General features: G+C 37.9%; 1 protein-coding gene across 2 annotated transcripts in view; it reads left to right on the top strand.

Annotated features, from left to right (window-relative positions):
- Positions 1-14,275, top strand: part of LOC133746103 (NAC domain-containing protein 71-like) — a 29,131-nt gene extending 14,856 nt beyond the window's left edge. The window contains exons 1-4 of one of the 2 annotated variants that reach the window (XM_062174267.1): positions 10,503-11,581; positions 12,507-12,784; positions 12,877-13,200; positions 13,298-14,275. In XM_062174267.1, coding sequence (XP_062030251.1) covers positions 11,425-11,581; positions 12,507-12,784; positions 12,877-13,200; positions 13,298-13,576 — 1,038 coding nt within the window. In that variant the 5' untranslated portion in view covers positions 10,503-11,424 and the 3' untranslated portion in view covers positions 13,577-14,275. Of the gene's footprint in view, positions 1-10,502; positions 11,582-12,506; positions 12,785-12,876; positions 13,201-13,297 lie in introns of those variants that run through there. The other variant, XM_062174268.1, reaches the window with a different exon arrangement.
- The last annotated feature ends 2,420 nt before the right edge of the window (positions 14,276-16,695 follow it).

Genomic DNA, 16,695 nt, shown 5'->3' with positions numbered 1-16,695 from the left:
AGTCGTAGACAGTTTCTTCGCATAAGACATGGGGGGCACGCTAAAGTTCTGATCTCCTACAACCTGCCCAAGTTTCGCCAGATCCATGGGGGGCAATAAAGTTGGCAAAGGAAGCATCAGTTCATAACAAAGGCAATCCAGATTGTGGCATTCAAGCTTTATGGCTTATTTAGAGGCCTATATGGAATCAGTCAAGTATTATCAGTCAAGCCAATACAAGTGGCTTTGGAGCAACGATGTTATAAGAGCAGTGCTGATTCAAGACCTCTTCAGTCAAGACGAAGACCTTTGACTTCGAGGTCTGGGGGGCAATGTTTGGACCCAAAATGAGCATTTTGGTTTGACAAAGCGTGTCTTGGAGAAATTGAGCCAATATCAGTGGCTCACATATATATTTTCGATAAGTTCAAAAATATATTATTAAGAGGCTAAATAAGGCCTACCAAACATGGAAATGAAAAATCAACTTTAGCACATTTTCCTACTTCGGCTAGGAGAAAGCGAGCTAGACAAGAAATGAGGGATGGCGGACTAACCATCCGAACTCCAAATGAGTTGAAACTTTCCAGATTAATTCTAGACATCCCATTGATCATTTCTTATGAAGAGTGCCAAAGCTCGTTTGGAGTGGAAAACCTTCAAACAAACAGTCCAATTTTCTGCAGAAGCAAAACTTGGAAACTGGACCTGTAAGAGATCCAGCAGCATTTCTGGCCCAACCACATGGAAATAAATTCTGAAATTTTACCACAATAATCTACATTCATGGTGGATCATTTCATATGAAGAAATCGAAGGTTGAATCTGAGTTCTTAGTGGAGATAAAAATTGAGGGATAAGGGAGCAGAAAATGACTTAAACCTAACATTCCATTAGTGTTTAAGTGCTTGAACCTAACAATTCCATAAACTCATAAGTGCTCCATAAACTCATAAGTGCTCCATTATGATTTGTTTAAATGCCAAATAGTGTTGCTTGGTAGCCTATAAATAGAGGCTACAACATAGAACAATTCACTCATTCATACATCAAAACATCTCTAAGATGATCTAAGTTCTCTCTAGAGCAAACCTCTCTAAGAGCAACTCCTTTCCTTCTCTTTCTCTTATAGGTGATCACACTCTAAGTCCTAGTCTCCTCAAGAGCTGACTATCAGTGCCACCAAACCCTCTGTCAACGTACTTCGGTCCTAGTCTCCTCAGGAGCCGATTGTAGTACCGCGACCACAACGGTTACGGAACTAGCCAAGCAAGGGTAACGCCCTCGCAACCCAGCGAAGCTAAAGTCACGCTTTAGCAAGTTCTTCCCACTTCCCGGTGATTTTCGCTCTGCTCGATCTACGACGTCGAGTATCGATTTGGTGATGCAGAAGATTAGCAAAAGTCCTCACCACGAGGCATAAAGAATCCCACGACGAGGTTGGTGCTCTCCTCGTCCACAGTCGTTTGAAAGAAGTCAGGTCAAGGGACACCCCCGACGACCGCACCCGACGGTGCTGGCACGCCCGCGCAGAAAAGAGACTGTTGACCAGCTGCAACAAAATTGGAGCCAAACAGTAGGTTTCTATTTTACCATCTGAACCTATCTTTTTCTTGAAGACCCATTTGTTTCCAATTGGTCTAATACCAGGTGGAGGGTCAACGAGAGTCCAGACTTGATTGGTATACATAGAGTCAATCTCGGATTCCATGGCTTCTTGCCATTGCTTTGAGTCAACGTTTGACATTGCTTCATTATAACTAGAAGGATCATACAGGTTTTCATTGTCACCAAGGAGATTTAACTCCCCAAGGCTTTCATGACACAAACCATACCTCTTGGGAGGTATCCGGATCCTACTAGATATTCTTGGAGTTTGTGTTATAGTTGGTTCAGGAAGTTGTTCAATGGGAAATGGAGTGTTAGTTTGTGGCTTGTTGGACACTTCCTTGAGTTCTACCATTTGCTCAACATTTCCATCAAGGACGTAGTCCCTTTCAAGGAAAGTGGCATTCCTGCTAACAAACACCTTTTGTTCTTCAGGTTGATAGAAATAATATCCTAAACTATCTTTAGGATATCCCACAAATAAACACTTGCTTGATCTAGCTTCAAGCTTGCCTGCTTCTAGTCTTTTGACATAAGCTGGACAACCCCAAATCTTAATATGATTGAGACTTGGTTTCTTCCCATGCCACATCTCATATGGTGTAAGAGGGACGGACTTGGAAGGCACTCTATTCAACAAATAAATTGCTGTTTGAAGTGCATATCCCCAAAAGGATATAGGTAAGTCAGTATAGCTCATCATGGAACGAACCATGTCTAACAAAGTTCGATTTCTCCTTTCAGAGACACCATTGAGTTGTGGTGTTCCAGGAGGAGCTAATGAAGAAACAATGCCTTCTTGTTTGAGATAATCAATAAACTCATTGCTTAAGTATTCACCTCCTCGATCGGATCTTAGAGCCTTAATACTTCTGTCGGTTTGTTTCTCAACTTCATTCTTAAATTCTTTGAACTTTTCAAAGGCTTCAGATTTGTTCTTCATAAGGTATAAATAACCAAACCGAGAATAATCATCGGTAAATGTTATGAAGTATGAGAATCCACCTCTACTAATAGTGGACATAGGACCACATACATCGGTATGTATTAGGCCTAGGAGTTCTTTAACTCTTGTTCTTTGTCCACCATAATGTGACTTGGTCATTTTTCCTTTTAGGCAAGACTCACAAGTAGGCATAGGATCAGATCCTAATGACTCTAAGTATCCATTTTTGGATAATTTGTGAATTCTATCTTGACTAATATGACCAAGTTTAAGGTGCCACATCTTAATGGGGTTAACCGTTTCTCGAGATCTCTTAGATCCCAAAGCATTTTCCTTCATACAGTTAATACTACCATCTAAAGCTAGATGAAAGAGACCATCAATAATATTAGCATGACATATCATGCGTTCATTAATAGATACAAAACCACTTAGTTTATCAAAAACTACTCTATAACCATCCTTCAAAAGCATGGAGATGGAGATAAGGTTCTTTATACATATAGGAAGATAAAGACAATTATTTAACTCCAATGTATCTCCTGATGGTAACTTCAAAATATAAGTCCCCACGGCTTTGGCATCAACTCTTGTGCCATTTCCTACACGTAGGGAAATTTCTCCAGCTTTAAGCTTCCTTGCTCCCACTAGGTCCTGCAACGAAGTACAAACATGGTGGGATGCACCTGAATCAATTATCCAAGTGGAAGTATTATTAACTGTAAATATTGATTCAATCACATTGATCATACCTTCTGTTGAAGACTTGTTCTTCAAGGATGCAAGATAAGCTTTGCAATTCCTCTTCCAGTGCCCATCTTTGTTGCAAAAGAAACAAATACCTTTTGGTTCCTTTTGTTCCTTCTTCTTCTTCTTTTGGACTACTCCCTTAGGCTTTATCACTTGTTTCTTCTTCCCTTTGCCTTTACATTTGGACTTACTGGATGAAGAAGAAGCGATAATAGCCGCACTCCCACTCTCTTTCTTAATTTGCTTCTCAGCTGTTACCAGCATATTGAGAAGATCAGAAAGAGTATGATCCATTTGTTGCATATTATAGTTCATTATGAACTGAGAAAATGAATCATCTAGGGAGGAAAGAAGAAGATCTTGAGCTAGCTCCGCATCAAGTGCAAATCCAAGGTCTTGAATTTGCTCAATAAGGCCTATCATTTTTAGACCATGTTGATGAACAGGTGCACCCCTCACATGCTTTGTCTTAACAAGCTCATTGACTACTGTGAAGCGCACATTTCTATTTCTCTCACCAAACAATTCAGTGAGATGAAGTAATATAGAACTGGCGCTATCCATATTCTCATGTTGCTTCTGAAGTTGTGAGTTCATGGATGCAAGCATAACACATTTAGCTTGCGTATCATCATCCTTATGCTTTTGATAAGCAACACGTTGCTCATCGGTTGCATCTTGAGCCAATGGAGTGTGAGGAGGTGCATTTTGTAAGACATAAGCGATCTTATCGAATGTCAATACAATTTTCAAATTGCGGAGCCAGTCATTGAAGTTTGGGCCCTCAAGACGATTTTCATTGAGAATTTTGGTGATAGGATGTCCTGACATATTGCAGTCTACATAACATAAAATAAAAGAAGTGAGATTGATTTTAAAACCAAGTGACTCGGGTCTTAAGAATCAAATGGCACCCTCTCACTATTTTAACAAATTCCAAATCCCTCAAAGGAATTCGAGAGTATAAATTAAAACTCTTAGTGAGTATGGAAGACTCATTTTCATTAAGCCAACCGCATCATAATAGAACTATAAGTCAACTTAATTTCCATGAGAGGATACTCTTATCCAATCACATCAAATGTGAATATCCATAACTTTGGCCTCTAAAGTAATTAAGTCTCACCATAATAGGATATTGATAAATTACTCTAGTTAAGCTATACCCAACATCTCATGTAAGTATAGAGATCAAAAATTAAATCTCATCATAATAGAATATTGACCAAGATTTGTCCCTACCTTACAACATCAAATGTTGAATAACCTCTCTTTAATGCTCCTAGCAAGAAATACATCCGTTCGGAATGATATTCACATGCAAGAACATCTACTAGGAGATTACAATGTTGGAAGGCCACAAAGAAGCATTCATAATGACTTCTTCGTTTTTCAACTTAATATCACTTTGAGGGAATTTTAAGGTCTCATCTTTAATAATCTTATTAATAACAATCACATTGCATTTGCTTTGATCCTATTGCAATCACACATTCATTATACTTGATCTATAATAAAATACTCCCACTAATTGTTTTCAGAAAAACAATTTGATTTCATCAAAAACATTTTTCAAATGGAATCATGGGAAATATAAAATTACTTAATCAAGTGCAATGAACATACAATTATAATAGGTCACATAGGATGATTATGGACTTGTTGTTTGATCCAACATGAGCCAATATGTTGGATCAAGGTCATGTTTGGGTGGTTGATTTTAATTACGCGTAACGATTACGAAAATTAAATAACTAAGCTAAGCTATTACACTTTGCACTTGAACTTCTTTCAAGGCTAGATGACTTCAAACTTCTTCTTTGAATCATCCTCACGTGCCTCCATCTTCTATTACAAGAGTGGATAAGGGGCATACAAGCTCCCATTTAAATTTAATCAAACTTGAATAAATTAAATAAGCTACTTAGTTACACAACCAAATGAATTAACTAAATTAATTACATAACCCAAATGAATTAACTACTTTAATTACATAACCACATTCATTCAAAATGAATAGTCGGCCAATCTCATGCTCAATTATATTAGGCCATAGTCCATAATCATCCTTTAATTAACCAAGATTAATAAGGTTAATTAAACAAGCATAATTAACTTATTCAAAATAAATTAACCACTAAATTACTTTAATTTAATCAAGTAAATTAGTTGAGTGATTTATGAGATGATGTCTTACATCATGCATCATTAACTTTTGGTGAGTAATTTAGGGGATAATGTTTGACATCATGTATCACCAACTTTTGGTGAGTGATTTAGAGATAATGTTTTACATCATGTATCACAAACTTTTGGTGAGTGATTTTAGAGATAATGTTTTACATCATGCATCACCAACTTTTGGTGAGTGATTTAGAGATAATGTTTTACATCATGCATCACCAACTTTTGGAGAGTTATTTAGAGAAACTAATAATAAAGATGACTAACTCTACCAACTATTTGGTGAGAGAAACATGGAAATGATTTTATGTCATCATTAACTATTAGGTAAATAACAATTCATGAATTTATGGATCAAAAGTGAGAGCAAACACCATGGAAAAATTAGCTAGTTCACAACTAGTTTAGACATATTCCAAAAAGCTGGAAATAAAATTCCAGCTTTATGTTCTTCCATTGAACACTTGTTTACTTCATCTTTGAAGCCAAAACATGCATCCCCTAAAGCATATATCATCTAACATGTTTCTAAGATTAACATTTTAATTAAGAAACATATAGAACCCCTTAATACATATCTCATATGCATTAAAGTTTCATAAAACTTAAACCACTTCTTACATGTAATTTCTAGAAACCTTTTCTTGCTATCATAAAATCTACCTTACATCACATGCTTCATAACTTTTATGATAAAGCAAATTTTATGATCTAAATTACATATTACTCTAAGCTTAAGAAAATCACATCAACAAACATACTTAGCCATGTTTATAACATATCAAAATTAAGCCAATGGCTCTGATACCAATTGAAGGAATGGATGGATTTCAAAACTTTTTAATTAGTGCGGAATAAGTTTAACAATTAAACTACTAACTAAACATAAAATCCATTCCTTTAACCCATGATCTTGGCTTATTGTGATATGTATATAAACATAGCATGCATAGTAAGGAAGAACAAAGAGGGAGTTTATGTTCTACTCACCCTTGGAGCGTGATTTTAATCCGATCCAAGTGAACCACCAAAGTTCCTCTCCTTGATCTCTCCTTGTGTGTGTTTCCTCCACCTTGAAGCACCTTGGATTAAGAACTCCTTCTTGTACTCCTTCTTGTGCTTGTAATCTTCTCTTTGATGTAACAAGAAAAGCCACAAAAGGATATGGCCTCTAAGGATCTTCACCAAGTGAATCAAGAGATGAAGAAAGATGAAAGAAAAGAAGAAATTATGCAAGTGTTCTTCTTTCCTTTAATTTTGTAATGGACCAAGAAAGAACTCTTTCTCTCTCTCTCTCTCAAATCTGAAAATAATAGTGTGGAGACACACACTTATTCTCTTTGTCCATGTTTTCACTTTTATATAATAGGAAATAACTCCAATTACTAAAAGAAAATATTGACTTTCATAAAGCCAATATTTTGGCTGGTCCATACTTGTTATTGGGCACTAAAAATGTGTCTTGGGCTTTCATTTAAATCTCATTTAGTGAAGCCCAAGTCCACACGAAAAGCCCGACAATCGTTTAGGCCCAATAGGTTCGGTTTTACCCGAAAAACCTAATTATGTCCAAATAATAAATCTAATTAATTATTTGGTCATAACCAACTCTTGTTTAATCTTCTTCATATACAATCTCAAGGATCCACTTATATGGTGTGCGATCTCTTAGGTTCTAATTAACAAGGCAGTGAAGTTTATAGAAACCATTCTATTTTGTTTACGAATCAAAAACTCCATTTTTGATTCTCCCTTGTTATTAGGATTATAAATGTTTATTAATCCTCGGGGACTTCACAAGTCATGAGTGACGTCTTGCAACATATCATGACTACCCTAGTTAATGTAGAATGACAAAGAACCTATTCAATTGGAATTACAATACAATACGGTCCTTCTCTAACACTATGTTCTAAATCACATCATCGGGGTATGGAATTGATATGTCAATCCCCTAATGTGATTTTCATTCTTATGTGATTCTTAGAATGTGATTAAAAACCCCTTTTTAATCTCATTCAATGCTTTGGCCAAAGACTCATTGAATCACATCTTTGAACATACACCTTATTTACTTAAGGATAGAGATTCCTTATTGTACACTCACATGTCTCCATGACCGAATTGATTATACCAATGAATGCATCTATTATATCCATTAAGGGACACAATGTTATTGCATCATCAAGAGATAATCCATTCACTCATAAGACAACTATGGTGTCTCAGGTCAAAGGACTAATTTGTATTATTGCAATTTAGAGTTCAAGTTTGACATGTAAGTAAGACTCCATACAAGAACTCTAATGATCGCGTTCAGTGTACTCTTTAAGTTAAGAGCACCCACATACTTGTATTAGTGTCTCTACACAAATGACAAGAGACATATCATCCTCCATATTGAGCATACATAGTATGTGCTAGTCTTTCCGGATTATCAATGTCCAAGTGATAATCCTATGACTAGGAACCTTTTAGGATAAGAGTGTGAAAGAGTAAAGGTCTCACACATCTAACTCTTTAGATTACTTTCTCTTTAACTCATATTCCTTGGACCTTGTTCAATCAAATATTAAATATAAGCAATGAACAATAAACTTGCCCTTTTGAATAATAATAATTACAATAATAATTACATCAAAATGATTGTTTTAGGACACAATTCCTTCAGTGCTTGCTATTCACTCAGCTGTGAATCATAGATTGAAGGTAAAATCCTAAAACTCTGATTTGATTTTTGACCACTTTCAATCAATTCATTAGTCTCCTTGGGATCTGTAGGAAGGTGAAACTATTAGGATAAATGTCAAGCCCAAGCCTACGAGTGAGACTGGAATGTTGTCAGCCGCTGGGCTATCTGGGTCTGCAAAGCCTAAACCATTGAGCCTTGGCCTGGCCCCGCCACCCGGGGCTGGAAAAATCAAGTCCCCTCTGCCACCACCTCCCCATGGTCCAGTTGCTGCTAGAAGCATCTCTGGTGGTGTCAAGTTACCCCAACATAACCAAAGGCATAATTCCAACCTTTCATCTCATTTTTTTCACATTGAGATATGGAAATGTAAATCTCAGTGTTCCTTCTGAATCTAGCAGTTTAGCATATCTTTTGCTCTGATTTGATTGCATTTGGAACTTATAAACATGTTATATAAGCAAATGTGTCTTGGTTGAGTAGGTTTAAAATTGTCATGAAATGTCCATGAGTTTTGATATATCATCAGCTATAAATTTGTCACAGCTGACTAATATACAAAGAACTTCCACAAGGTCCTTCAGTGTTGAATTTTTTATATTTATGCAGCAATTTTGTTGTCTTCACATGTATTTATCAGGTTATCGCATTTGAATCATCTAATATATGTACAAATGGTAATCTTGAAGTGTGTTCTCGACTGGCTTTAAGCTTTTGCCTACATGGTATATGCATGCCATGAATGTTTCAGCATTCGATAGTGTTGTTGTCTAATTGGAACCTGTTGCATTTTGATGAACTCAGAATTTTAATTCCTGATTTCCTTAAAAAATTGAGTTCTAAATTACATTGCAAGAAAGGCAAGCCAAGTAGCTGTCAGCTTATTGTCAAGCGGGTCAAATATATAGAACCTAATTTCAATCAGAAAGCTTGATTCTAGCAATGTCTTTGTTATTGTTTCAGCGAGTCTCTATTCCAATAAACTTGTACGAGTCTCGTGTTTTTATGTTTGCTGGGACACTTGTTCCCCACAGGAAGTAATTCAAAAATAAGTGTGGTTTATGGACATTTGCTAAGTCTCTTTTGGGAGAGCCCTTGCTATTTATTATTTTTGGTCATTTGGATAACCCTTATATGCAAGTGAGATCATATATATCTCTTTATCATTTGCAGAGGAAACATCCTTCAACAAGTGCAGCTGGATGGGTGGCTTTCTGACTGTGTGAGCATTTGTTAATTACAAAGTGCGGAAATAATTTGTGGATAGAAAAGAGGCACCAAATACTTCCATTTTATGGAAAATGATGAAAATCATGTGTTCTTGCAATACATGTTCAAGCTTGTTTTGTCCCACCCTCCCTGTTCTTTTGTGCCGGCTCTTTGTCAACTTAGAATTCCCCGTTTACACTTCTATATAATAGAGAAATACATGCTTTCGGTTTCAATTGTGATTTGTTATTGTTTGATTTTCTTTTCCCAGTTCAATTAATGACAATACATTCAATTTTCCAATTTCAGTATCCAGTGGACTAAGACGAATTGTCATTTCGTTCTGGTTTTTCTTTTTCTTTTTCCTGTATTCGGCTGGATCTCACACTACGGTGTCTGCGTAATCATAGAATCGGCATTTGAACCATCCTGATATACATAGTGTATATTGTCTACTATCCCTTTGCTTACTTACTCAGTGGTTTCTGTTCTGGCCTCATTTCCACTGGATATGAGGTAGAAAAGCTTTACTCGTCTAGAGGATTTACAAAAATGAAAGGTGATACAATTCTTTTCAGATCCTGATGAGGTTAGAGGCATTCACTATATCAGTTCTTGTACAATTTTCTCATTAAAGAATTGGCCACTTGCAAAATATTGCACATGAAAAGACTGATGCTGATGTAAAGTAGTTCGCATCTAAAACCAGAAAAAGATATAGATGGATCGTAATCTTTAATCTTCGCTTATAAACTGTCAAACATAGTCTATGTGATGATAAAGTAAAGATGGACTATACCTCAAGAAAAGATTGGCATAGCATCATGTGAAGAGTTGGACGGTTAGTAGGATGGGGCATGTACAATAGGATGGGGCATGAGTAGGACTGTAGTGCTGAATCTGGAGGATGAGAATGAGAGTTCTGGTGGTGACAAAAAAAAAAAAAGGTGTAGAAATATGATACCATTACAAATGGTGTATTGTCTGATTGCTTCTTGCTGGCATGGAGGACGGTGAACGGCCTTAGTCTGATCGCTCCGCAATGTAGTTTAGTGATTTGAATTGTCAATGGCTTAGGTCCCTCGTCAAGGATTGTCTAACAAAGGGTAGCTAAAGGGTAACAAAAGGGTCCCGGTGGTGATCGTACAAATGGTTAAACGTTTTCTGATTAGTGACAATGTGATGCACACTGGTTTGTTACATAGCTGAAGCCACCAAGCAACGGTCATGGCGGGAAGAATAACTGTAGTGCAGGGTTATAGTGTGAACTGAGTTCAAGTTATGTGGAGGAGGTGGGCCATTCTCCCCCCTACATTGGAATTTTGTGTTTGCGTCAGACAAGCAATCTTGGAAACTTTCGGTGTCTTGTGTATATTTTTGGACTGTTGGTTCCCCCATGATCCTATATATACACACGACATTTGCCACTCCTTCACTCCCTCTTCCTTCCTTTCTTTCTCTGCTCCTTCCCTCCTCCCCCTTTTTGCTTCTTGACACTGACTCTTGTGCTACCTCTACCTCTTTCTGGCTCACATTCTTTTCCAACTGCCAACCACTTCGATTTTCGACAAGTTTTGGATGGTTTTTATTTCAGGGTTTTGCAATAGGTTCCAATTCTGGAAGTTCTGACCAGTTTTCTTTAGACAAAGCTCTTCTATTTTTCACTGATTGAGTTATTTCACATTCAAGTTGTGACATTTGAGCAATATCAGCTTCTGGGTATTGACTCGGAGGCTTAAATTTGATTCCTTTTTATCTTATTTTGGGAATTGCTGAAAAAACTTGTGAGGGGGGGTTGTTGGGGCTGGCACATTGGTTATAAGGAAAGAGTTTCCAAAGACAATGATTCTGCCATCCAAAGGGTGCATTCTGTGGAGGTTTTACTCAATTCCTGACAAGAAATCTCTTCTTGACAAAAGCTTTTATTTTTGGATTTTCCAAATTTTTAATAGATACAGTACGGGCACTTAACTAGCATTCATCCCTAAGCTGCAGCTCTCTGCTATTATAACTATTATATTTATTATTTTGTTTTGAAAATTTCGGATATTTGTGAGTTATGGGAGGGGCATCACTACCACCAGGTTTTAGATTCCACCCAACTGATGAGGAATTAGTGGGATACTATCTTAGTAGAAAAGTGGAGGGGCTTGAATTTGAGCTCGAAGTAATTCCTGTGATCGATTTGTACAAATTTGACCCCTGGGAGCTGCCAGGTAATTGTTATATCAATCTTTTTAACTCGGTTCAGTAGTAACTATTAGGGCTAAATACGAGTTAGTACCCTGTGGTTTAGGTCCAAAATCAATTCAGTCCCTGGACTTCTAATTTCATCAAAAACACCCCTGCACTTTCAATTTTGATCTAATAGGTCCAATTTGTTAATATTCTGTTATGGGTTCAAGTTATAGTTGGATTATTTGTTGAAAAACTATTTATTTTTAATAGTAGGACTCACTCCTAAATTGACTATGCAGGCCACCTCGACACCACATCATAAAACATAGGTCATATATGAGCCACGTTAACAAGTTAAATAACTCAATTGTCGGAAAACTAACAAATTGGACCTATTAGATCAAAATTGAAAGTGCAGGGGTGTTTTTGATGAAATTAGAAGTCCAGGGACTGAATTGATTTTGGACCTAAACCACATGGTAGTAATTTGTATTTACTTGCAGTGTTGTCTGGTTTTTGTTGTTTCTTTAGGATTTGATGAATTCCAATGAGCTTTTCTATGATAGGAATAATAACAGTCATTTTAATGACATAGAATTCTAGGAGTTGTGTGCCCTTCAAAGAGAAAAGGGTAGAAAATATAATGGGTTTAGTTAGAGATGGCTTGCATACCAATCTGAACAGAAGAGCATAAAGCTAGTTTTTCATTTTTGTTTAAGTGAGCTTCTTTTTTGTTCTTTTCTGACTGCGCATGATGTGGTCTTCTTTTCTTCCAAAAGCCAAGCTAAATGGCTTTAGATATGCCCTCATAACACAGTTCAAGTTATATAAATTACATGAATAGTGAAAGTTTGTTTCTTTTCAAATTCCAATATGCTTTTCAACAGTAATATGCCATGACTAAATGTTGGTGGATCAAAATTCAAAAAGGGTGTGATCAGATGCTTGTCTTATTCATTGCAGAGAAATCGTTTCTCCCTAGGCGAGATATGGAATGGTTCTTCTTCTGTCCAAGGGATCGAAAGTACCCGAATGGCTCAAGAACAAATCGAGCTACCAAATCTGGCTACTGGAAAGCCACTGGAAAAGACCGCAAGGTTGTCTGCCAATCTAGTGTTACTGGATACCGCAAGACCCTTGTTTTCTATCGTGGCCGTGCTCCTTTAGGTGATCGAACGGAGTGGATTATGCATGAGTACCGCCTCAATGATGATTTTGCTCAGGGGTCACCAGGTCTCCAGGTACATCTAGTCTTATGGTTATGGTTTAGTACTGAAATGGTATGTTGGAGAACTTTACATACTTATATTTGGCATTTTGGTCATCTTTGCAGGGAGTTTTTGCTTTGTGCCGTGTTGTTAAACAGAAAGAGCATACACAGAAGGCAAATGATTCCAATGGAGAACCCAAGGCTAAGACGACTGGAAGTACTTCGAGCAATGGGGATTTGACCTCAACAAGAAACTCGAATGAGACCATGAGCATCTCTGCTGGAATGTCATCTCAAGTGAACTACCAGCATGACGAGAGTCGCCATTCAAGCCATACTACTTCTCCATATGAAGTCTCTCCAATGGCAGAGTTTGAGCCAGCTCCAAGAGGCACCAATCCTGCAGACTTCTGGATCTCACCTGACTTAATTCTTGATTCTTCAAAGGTATATTGATATGAGAAAAGTTGATGAGAAATTTGAAGGACTTGATGTTCATAATGTTAACATCTTTCTCGAACATTTCTCTTGGGCTTTTGTGCAGGACTACCCACAGTTACAAGGAGCTGTGCCTAATTACTTCCCCCAGTACGAGTTTCCAAGCACAATGTCACCATGGCAGTCATATGAACACACTGAGATTTCGCCTAGTTCATCATACTCAAATTTTGGAGACTTCCAAATGGCAGATGATATGAATCAAATTCCCAGCATGTCACCTTTCTCAGGACACACAAACTACATGGGTTATTGTGGAAATGAGGGATTGCAATTTGAAGGTTTTGACCAGACTAGTACAGTGAGATATCCAAATCACTTCTGAAAAGGAAAGAAGAACATTGTCGATCTTTTTTTCAAGGGGTTTTGTCCATTTACCCCATTTCTAGGGATTTTTTTCCCACTTACCCCATTAAGTTTTTTTAATTCTCTCTTACCCAATACACTCTAAGGGAGTCTTCTCTAATACCCCATTAAGATTTTTTTTTTGTTTTTAATTTTTTTTTAATACCATTTTACCCCTCACCCCTTTGTTACTTAGAGAGAGAAATAGAGAAAATGGAAGAGAGAGAAACCATAGGAGACTTCGCCGGAGCCTGTCACTGGTCGCCGGAATCCGGTCAACTTTCGCCGGAATCCGGCCAACTTTCGCCGGAATCCGGTCACCGGTCGCCGGATTCCGGTCACCGGCTGCCGCCCACCGGAATTTGCTGAAAATCTCACCGGAAAGTTTTTTTTGCCCCCAATAGACATCTATTGCCCCCTAATAGAGGGGCAATAGACGTCTATTGCCCCCCAATAGACGTCTATTGCCCCAATAGTCTATTGCCCACTAATAGACGTCTATTGGCCCCCAATAGACGACTATCAGCCATGTATTGCCCCCCAATAGACGACTATCAGCCATGTATTGCCCCCCAATAGACGACTATTGCCCCCCAATAGAACTTTCGTTTGTCGGAATGAAAATTAATCTTCCTAAAATTAGACAAATAAAACTTTAATTAACGAAAAAAAAAAAAAAGATTACATCAATTTAAAACATCTATTGGCCCTCAATAAAACCTTTTTTTCTTTCTTTTTTCATTCTTTCTGGGCTTCTGCCACATTTTACAACGTGCATTCAATCCCCACCCAATATTTAAGACTCAACTCAAACTTTTCAAAAAAAAAAAAAAAAAATTAGCCCAGACTCAAAAATAAACTGACATTTCTGAGCGTTGAAGAACATGAGAGCCTTGTGGAGAGCGAGAGTGTAGTTGTCCGGAGGAGGCTTGGCATGGTGGTGACGCGGCACGGTCTTGACGATGAGGACGATCAGTCCGGCGAGCATGCCGGAGAGGAGGAGTGTCCTTACCGTCCAGATAAAGATCTTGCGGCTGACGATGACGCATCCCAGATCCACGTACTTCTTCTTCTTTTGCTCCCCGGTGGGGCCCAGCAGCCAGCTCTGTTGCGTCTCGTCGAGCGGCCGAGACGACAGCGCCGCCCGGTCGAGGTCCTGCAGGTTCCGGCTGCGGTCGTCGTCGGTGGCCGAGTCCGCCGTGTTGATCTCCAGTGGGCCGCCCCATGGATCCCTATCGTACATGGCTGAGGTTCAGTACTGGAGAGATATCTGAGAGAGAAATATGAGCCAGAGGCTGGAACAAAGCTTCGTGCAGGGATTTGATCTTCAACCCTACACTACCATCACCGGTGAAAGAAAGGAGAGAGAGAGGGCGCGGAGGAGAGAGAGAGAAAGAGAGAGATGGCGTCGGTGATGGAGAGAGAGGAGTTGAGTGGCATCTGTGTAATTATTTAATTAGGCTGAGGGTAAATTTGTTATTTCTCCTTAAATTGGGTTAGTGGGAATAAAAATCTGTTGCTGGGGTAAGTGGGATAAATTTGGCCAATTTTGGTGCATTTGGTCAAGATCCCTTTTTTCAATGCAGTATCTGAAACATGGGATGGCCAAGCTCTAATTTGCAGGCAAGTGAGCGCAGATGGGAGTTTACGGGAGCTTGGACGTCTATGGCTGCAGGAAGACAACATAATTGTGATGTAGGGGTTTCCAAGACAACGCCTTTTAATGTTGGTTCTTGGTAGTAAAAATAATCAGTCGTCTTCTTCTATAAGGACTTAAGGAGTGGTTTGTATTCTCTGTAATAGTACTGTCTGCATTGTTTGGAGTTGTTTCAGAAGCCACTTATGATCTTCATGGTTTCTTTAAATATCGTCAGTTAGTATCCCCCGGGTGATAATCACTTTTATCGGTTTCCCTGGAGTTGGTTTATAGTAGCTGTACTGTTTTCCAAAGTGAGCTTCTTGAATATATATATACACAGTGTAATTTTCTATGCTTGATAATCTTTATGTATGGATTCCACTTATTGCAGCAGTAAACAGCCACTGTTAGATACTTTATTCCTTGGCTTCTAATGATTGGTTACCGTTTTGTATTATTCACTAGTTAAAGAATATAATGCTTGTAAGAATGCAAGGTAGAGACTGAAAAGAGAGAAAAAGAGAAAAGTAGTTGTGAATGTGAACTGAAGACAGTACTTTGTGTTTCAACTTTCATTCACCAAAGTTAAAGTTTCCATCTTCAATCCCTAATGCTTATTCAAATTATTGAAGTTTCCAAATTTAATATTCTCTTGAGATTTAAAGCTAGTGACAAAGACTACTTTTCAAGTGTTGATAAGCCATCCCATTGTGCAGTTACTTTCACCCACATTCTTTAAACTTTTTGTTGGTATGTTTTGTGCAATCAATGGACTAATTGGTGGGGATCACTTGGGTTTTGGAGGGTTTATAATCATCTTATTGAAGATTCACATCCTATTGCAGTTAATATTTTTAATTTGGCCACTTCCAATCAAAATTACATTGCAACTTTGATTTTACAGCATATCTGCTAGTACATGGAAAGCTCCAAGAGTTAGGGACCCCACTGATCAATTGCCACCACCTTATCTGTCTTAAAGCTACAACTGAGAATTGCTTTTCTGTGTGGCTAGCAATCAAACAAAGCTATAAAGAACAGGCAGTAAATTAATCTGGTGCTGTACAGAAGGGGAATGGAGTTGAGGGATCTGATCAATTTTGATTTTTGAAGTTGAACATATTTATAAATATTTGAGTTGTTGGAAATCAATAAACTCAGAGGCTGCAGGATTCAACCAGAAAATGATACACTCTCGACAGTATGTTCAAGTTTGCTAGTTAACTATACTTTTAGATCTGTTGTTTATATCAAGATCATCTCATTTTTGGTTGTGATTTCTGAAAGCAAACTTTAGTAAAAGTTATGTCCTTGAGTTTTGATAATAGGAACTGTTGAAATCAAGCTGAATTTTGTACTTTAATTTGGTGATTATCAGTTTCAACTACTGTGGTATGATACACTTGGAGAGAAAACTATGTTAGGATGCATGAAAATTGAGACAACAACTGATCACCAAA

The sequence above is a fragment of the Rosa rugosa genome, chromosome 4 (assembly GCF_958449725.1).
Source record: "Rosa rugosa chromosome 4, drRosRugo1.1, whole genome shotgun sequence".
NCBI classification, from domain to species: domain Eukaryota; kingdom Viridiplantae; phylum Streptophyta; class Magnoliopsida; order Rosales; family Rosaceae; genus Rosa; species Rosa rugosa.
This window is presented reverse-complemented; position numbering and strand designations above follow the sequence as displayed.